Raw genomic sequence first — 7,931 nt, 5'->3', positions numbered from 1 at the left:
ATCTGTAACACGTGCCTTTTGTTTATCTTTCTTCCGGGAATTTTCGGGTATCACAGTTTGATCAACAGGGGTCATTACTATATCAGGCATTGATGGAAGCTTGATAGGTACTGGATTTGGTGGTTTTTGGAATCCTTGGCGTATTAGATCATCTACATCTTGATCAAGAAACGGTGACGCATCCATTAGGTAATCATCTGTATCCTGAGATTCCCTATCTTCGTCATCATCATCATCACCGGTATCGCCAAATTTGCAATAGAATTGGGTAGAAAAATTATCCCAAGATTTGGACGCAGCATATAGCGCTATAGAAAATATTAGCGAAAGGGTGGTGGGTTGTATATTCGTAGCTTGAGCTTGTGTAGTGAAGTTCGCGGGGTTGGCTGAGTCGCCAAACCTTTCTATCAGTAGCTGGGCTTTATCCTTAGGTACTGAGGGGTTTTTTTCAAATAAGTCCTTGAGGAAACCGTCCTGTATAAAAGAACTTAAGTGATATGTAACGGTATGAAAATATTGTTCGTTAAATAGGGAAACGAAGTCTAAAGCTTCTTTGTTTGGTGTTCGGCTTTTATCCATAGACATTTTTATATTTATGTAATAAAATTTAATAAAGGGGATTATTTTTTAAAAAAAATTATTACGCAGAAATTTTCGTAAAAAATGTATTCACTTACATTAATCTTAGTTCATAAAAAAATGGCTTATTTATAAAATGTTAAGTCACGTGATCGAACACGGCTTTAGACAAACCCCTATTTTGATAATAACTTTAACTCCTTAAAACCTTAGATACGCCACAGTTTTTCGTACCTGATGGTAAAGAGTTGAAATGGTGTCGACACTCCATTCCTACCTTGAAGAAAGTACAATGTAAACCGAAGGCTAAAAATACACTGAATACGAAAAAGTCAGGTAAGTCTGACAAGAATTTGGACAGTAATCAGCCTAAGAAGAAGGATAAACCTGCATCCTCGAATAAAGTCTAAAAATAATAACCAAGAGGAGAAATACCCGAATACTCAGAAGAAGGCAAAGAAATCCTCGAAGAAAAAGGGTAATAATAAAGATAACAAGGCAGTTTTAGCAGGAATTTTGACTTTATTACAGAAACTAGTTTAGCCTACGCTTTAATTAGAAATTTCAGAATTGTATTATTTTTAGGATAGAATATATTTATGTGTTGTACCACAATTTCTTGGAAAGAGGACTTGTCCTCTTCCCTTTTTTTTCCCTTTCCTTTTTTTTACCCAGTGTGTTCGCTTGGCTTATCATCGGATGTGGTAGTAGTACAGGTCTTTTTTTTCAAGAAGTTCAGGTCGGCTTCCAGCTTCTCTGGTTGTTGATAATAGATTTCGTCTAGGTTGTACTGTATGTCAGTCATGCCTTTGTATATTTCTCTCCCTACTTCACATAAAATAAAATAAAATAAATAAACTTTAACTCCTTAAAATTAATAAAGATTTTAAAGTAATTTATTTATATTGAATTATATGATATATTTCTATTTTTATTTAAGGAGTTGAATAAACAGGTTTCAAATTAAAAAATCATAGAATGGTCTTATAATTTTGCAATCAGCTATAATTGTTCTATCTAATTCTGCTTTCAAATCGTTAATTGTGATTTATATTCCATCCTAGGTACAATGATATGATTGTATATATATCTTATCTGTAAATCAGTAATTCTTATATTTTTACATTGATTTAAGACAAATTTCGTATTAAGGTCTAAGTTAACCCACACCCCCAAGATTCTAACCGATTTTTCCTAATTTCTGATCCAAAATCGATATTAATTTTTCCATCTACAGTTTGTATTTCTTCATTTGTTGTCATTGCAAATTTTTTATAATTTGTCTGAATATTATTCATTTTATTAAATTCATCTGCTATATTCAGGATTCTTTCCAATGTGTGTTTACTTTCTGTCAACTACGTTACATCATCCATATATTATGAATAATAGCGGACACTGACTTTTTATGTAATGCTTATATGTTGTTTTTCCAAGAGTGTTCTATCTTGTATCCAATCTTAGACTATCGAAAATTTTAGGGATTTTAATTCTGTCCATTACAAGTTTTAACATCTCTACATCTACCCGGTCATATGCCTTGGAGAGGTCTTAAAACATCAACCAGATGTTTTCTTATTAACTTTAGCATCTTCTATACAAGTGTTAATAATCTGTAATGGATCCGCCAGGTAATGCTACATAATTACCTTCTTTAAGTATATTTTTTTCTGCAATTACAGCTGATAACCTTTTTGTAATGATCTTAACTAATCCCATTCCATAGTTTTGGGTATAGGATACAGTAAGGCTTCTCTCCATTCACTTGATATGTCTCCTATTTGCAAACACATATTTGCTCTTTTTCTAACTGATGAAGATAATCATTAGAATCTAGTTTAAGATATTTACTTATCAAGTTCTTGAATTTAATATTATGCTCAATCTCAATATTATTCTCTGAAATTTTTATATGTTTTTAGCTCTTTATTCAAAACTTTTGATAGACCTGAAGCGTTTTCAAAAACTTTTTTTTGGACAATTTTGTCCACTCTTATTAATTACGTGTTTTATACTACTAATCCTAAATGCTATAAAATTGATCTTATTATAGCATAATGGCTTTTTGGACAATTTTGTCCACTCTAATTATTACGCGTTTTGTACTACTAATCCTAAACGCGTCGCTTATACTTGTAGCCGAAACCTTTTCACGTGATTTTCGACCACGTCTTTAAATCAAAATTAAGTTAAAAAATGATAAAAATTAATCTCTACATCCAGCCGAAACTATAATATAAAGTCTTTGGAGTTTCGGATGGATTTCTGGATAGTTTTTAATAATTTATTATAATTAAATTACTGAAAGTCCGAAACCCTGTCCAGCTTCATAGAGATTTCGGCTACATGTATAACGCCACCTATTATAAAATTGATCTTATTATAAAATTACTTAATTTATCAGTAGTATAACGTCTTTTTGGACAATTTTGTCTACTTTCTGAATAATATTACTAAGTTATAGCATACATATAATATATATTATTGGATAAATTTGTCAAAATAAACTATTTTTTAATTGCTATAAAAAAAATATTGCAATTTGCATTTTATATTCTAATGCATAACTTTACATTTACATTTTATAATTTAATTATGCTTTGAAATAATTATGCTCACTTTTGTTTTGGTTCAATGATTTCTGATATACGTTCAACTGACATGCTCGAAGTAATTGATCAGCGAGTTTGTAAAGAAGGAATTTGTGATAAAAATATTTTGTAATTTTCTTTTGTAACAAAAAAATCACATTTGCGACAATCTACTTGCGCAAGTTGCGCAGCCATTATTCCTTCATTAAATAACCTACGTAACCTATCCCAATCCAGCCTATTTCTTTATTCAGCTTTTCTGTCAATTTTAAGTATAGATCACATGAACGAAATAACCCAAGATTTTACATTTTTAACTTCTAATTCTGAACCGAGCTTTGTAAGATCATCATAAATTTGGACCAATAACGCCAAATGCAATAAGTTAAAAGATTCAGCCGCAATTAGCAGCTTTTCACAATACGTTTCCTGATTCCTCCATTGATTTATCTTCTTAGTAGCAGATTCCTTGTCAACTACTTTAATTGTTTCAAATTTTGATAACTCAGCCAATGCAGTAAATATTTCAGTAGTTTTGATTTTTCTGAGGCAACGAAATGTTCATCATTTGCCAGTAAAATTTCACATAGTTTCCTTTCTTTACTAAACAAAAGCATCTGAAAGAGAATTTAACTCTTCATTTACAATAGCTTCATCATCATCATCATCATTATGATCACTTTCACTATCCTTTTCTGAAGAAACTGAAACTTCAACACACTTATGCTTACGTTTTTTTGTTAATACTTTTGATATTGATGTACGTACTACTCGAGATTCATCTGCTACTTCTGAGATTAATAGCTCTGAAGTTGGTGATTCTACTATTACTGCCACTTCCACATTTGGTACTTTTTCTACTGACTTTAATATAGGTGATTTTACTTGTGATTTTGCTGTTAGCTTTTTTGTTGGTACTTTTGTTGATGGAGGTAAATTCAATCTGGTACTTTCATTAAATTCGGTATTTTCATCAGCTGCCAGTGGCGATTGTGAAGGTGAATTTAATTCGGTACTTTTATTAGCTTCGGTACTTTCATCAGCTGCTAGTGGCGATTGTAAAGGTGGATTTAATTTGGTATTTGCTAGTAACACTTGCAAAGGTGATTTTAATTTGGTACTTTTATGATTACTTGATTCCTCACTTATAGGCTGAAAATCATTAACCTCATCTTTAACAAAACCTATAAAATTTAGATGTGAATAATTATTTTGTAATCAAGAACAATTTTATTTGATAAATTTTACTTACAGAAATTATTAATTTTTACTATCCATTTATCAATATCATCATAATAATTTCACATCATGTTCCAGTTGCGGTAACCTAATAATGTTGTTTTGGCCCATGTTATATTTGAAATGGTAGCGTTATTTTTTATGCAATTTTGGCCGCCAAATTTTTTAATGCAATGATTATTTAGATTTGACCAAATTTTTGACGGTGTATCAAGAGTTGTGAGGTAATTTAAAGCTAAATCATAGTTCAGAGCGCGGGCAAGTTCTGAGTCATTAATTTCGTGATATAATGTTGAGTAGAGAGTTGATGTTGTGGATTCAGGTAAATGTTCAGGTGTTGAATACTGTAACAATTGTTTTAATGGTTCATCCATATCTGAAATTATAGTATCAGCTGTTCTAACACTAACTGGACACGTATTTTCTGGCGTTACTAATCCAAGATTAGAGTACTTTTGCAATTTGTTCTATTATCAGAAATTAAGTAATAAAAAAAGTAAGATATAAATTTTATAAATTAAAAACCAAACATCATTCTTATAATTTATATTTACCTGTAATTTAGCATTATTATTCAATACTGAATCATATTTACTTTTGTATAATTCATATAGATTCTTGTAATTCTCGAGTTCAGTCAAACTATCCTAAAAAAATAAAATATTTTATTCAGAAAAAATGTAATTGTTCTAATACCAAGGGAAAAATGGACAAAATTATCCAAAAATAAAAAAAAAGTGGACAAAGTTATCCAGAAATGAAAAAAAAAGTGGACAGAGATGAATAACCAACAACGAAAAAAAGTGGACAAAATTGTCTAAACCCATAAAAAAGTAATCAAACCCAATAAAAAAGTGGACAAAGTTGTCTAAAAACGAGGAAATCTTATACCTTATTGATGAACGTAAAACTTGATGACAACTCTTGTAAGTCAATATACGTGCGACCTTCATTCTTCTTAAATATTATTCTCACTTTATCTTGTTCGAAAACACATGAATCAATTTTTTTATTTGTTACTGTCCAAATATGTAAAAGCGCTGTTGAAATTGAATTTTCAACATCGTCAGGTAAAAAAGCTTTTTTTCCACGAATCTTTGAATTGAGAATAGCGGAAGGTGTTTTCGACATATTCAAACAAAAAAATACTTGATAATATTTCATGTGAAATCAAGAAGAAAAATATATTTTTTTTGATTTTATGACGTATTTATTTATATTCAATTTTGCCAGCCACATCATTACATCACAAAAAAATGATGATTTGCAGCCAATCATTATTTTGACAATTTCGCCAATTTTGACTTGACAAATTTATTTCGGCTTTTTACCATTTTGATTTGCATTGACTAATTGTTTATTTTTTTTCAACATTTTCAACATGTCAAAATTCTTTATTTATGACATGCATCTTTAATGATACCTTCCAAACGTACTATACGATCCTTAATAATCTGAAAGTCCTGCTACTTGACCCACATGTTAATAAAATTTTCACAAGCTTCCCATGATTCAAACTTCCTTTCCAAATACAATAATATATGGTTATTCTCATTAGATAAGATCATTTTGTTACCTATATTATTGCAATCATCTAAAAAAAAAAAATAATTAATTAGTAAATTATAAAGTTCACATTACTAACATTAATCCACTATTTTAACTTAACTTTAACCCTAATCCAAACCCTAATCCAACATACCCTAACTCTAACAGAATCCCGGACATTACATATACAACTTAGTGGCAACTTTTTCGCAGATTAACCTAAATTTCACAAAAAAAAATTTAGCTTTTTACGATTATCTTGGCATCCAGTGGTCCAATTTGTATGAATTTTTTTTGTTTTGTAGCTCTCATTGAGCACTACAAAATAAAAAAAACTGCATGAATCAGATCACTAGATACCAAGATAATCGCAAAAAATGGAAAATAAAAAAAAGAGCAAATTAGATCTTTTTTGGCAAAAAGTTAGTTGTGAGTTCTATAAGAGATGTCCAGGATTCCTAACCCTAACCCTAAACTATACATACTATATGTAAATTCTAAGGGTTGAATGTCTTCGCTAGATTCTTTTTTTATATTTTCCATAAAGTAATAAATAAAGTAGTTTACATTCAATATTAATGAAAAAAAAGTATATTTATATTCAATATTAACGAAAAAATAATATTTAAGAAAGAGAGAGAAAGAAAAGCCGTGAAAAATACTAATCTATTTAATAATCAAAAATTTATTAAAAGTATAATTTACATTATTTTACATCATTACAATAAAATGATCATGCAAACATCAGTAATTTTTTTAGGGTGTGGATCCCTAGGGATTCCAAAAATCCTGTAATTAGTAATGATCCTTAAAGAACCTTCCCTATCAGCAAGGATTCCCTATCATAAACTTTTTATAGAATTCTTAAGGATCCTAAGTTCGCAAATAAGGAGTCCTTACGGATATTTATTGTTATATTTGTTTATCATATGTGCCGATTTTTGGAATTAGTCTAAATTAAGATTTTTATAAAAATTTAATATTTTAGTAAGATTAACATTACACAAATCTAAATTAAATATGTGTTACATATTTACGTAACTCAGATTTAATAAAAAATAAAAAAAATTTTTTTAATCAATATTCAAAAATAACGGTAATAACCACTTCTTTTTCCCCATCACTGCCCATCACTTTTCCATTATTTTTCTATTCACTTTTATTAAATATGACAAAAAAGTTTATAAGCAAATATAGCAGTTATTTTTAAGTGGTAAGTAAAAGAAAAAACTTAATATTTTATATACATAGATAAGATATATTTTTTCATAATTTTTAGCTTTAATTTATTGTTTTTTCTTTGTAAAAAATACATGCAAATAAAAAATAATTATGATGTAAAATAGTTGTAAAATGAATAATAAGATATTCTTTTTTTTTCAAAATAACTAATTATATATTTGTTTTTTATATTTTAAAATTATTTTATTAGATTTATTCTATTAAAATCCTTAAATGGCAAATAAAATCTTTTAAATAAAGTAAAAGAATTTGGGATTCTCTTATGAAAGCATTTTTTGGTAAGAAATAAAATTTTCAGATCGGACTTTATGCAGGTGACAAAATCGTGCATTATTATTCCTGGAGATATGCTAACGTCATCATTTTACATTCATTTGAAAGCTGAGAATTTGCTCTATCGTAAGAATCAAAGATCAGGAAAATTGGATCACCGGATGAGGCGTAATTAACGATCAAAGTCAAATCAAATTTAAAAATTAAAAATAAATATATTAGACGTGATTATTCACAATCCAGTGATTCAATTCATTCGATTTTAGGCTTATTAGATAGACCTCAATTTTCTCTTTCAAATGAATATAATTTCATTCGTGTAGCTTGCATCTACAGGTATTTAATAAATTTTTTTATATCAGATTTTATCAAACTTATAAAATTTTATATTAATAATATAATTGATGATTTCTAAACATCTACATATATTAAATGAATTATTTTAAATTTATTTTAAAG

General features: G+C 28.6%; 1 protein-coding gene across 1 annotated transcript; it reads right to left on the bottom strand.

The window, feature by feature from the left end:
• Positions 1-3,773: 3,773 nt before the first annotated feature.
• On the bottom strand, positions 3,774-5,540 carry OCT59_028399 (uncharacterized protein; the record flags this gene model as incomplete). Its single annotated transcript, XM_066147258.1, has 4 exons — positions 3,774-4,354; positions 4,498-4,876; positions 4,964-5,056; positions 5,301-5,540. 4 exons carry the CDS (start codon positions 5,538-5,540, stop codon positions 3,774-3,776), a joined length of 1,293 nt encoding a protein of 430 aa, XP_065993983.1.
• Between the last annotated feature and the right edge of the window lie 2,391 nt (positions 5,541-7,931).

Source organism: Rhizophagus irregularis, chromosome 8 (assembly GCF_026210795.1).
Source record: "Rhizophagus irregularis chromosome 8, complete sequence".
Classification (NCBI taxonomy): Eukaryota; Fungi; Glomeromycota; class Glomeromycetes; order Glomerales; family Glomeraceae; genus Rhizophagus; species Rhizophagus irregularis.
The sequence above is the reverse complement of the archived record's forward strand: the minus strand, read 5'-3'. Positions and strand labels throughout refer to the sequence as shown.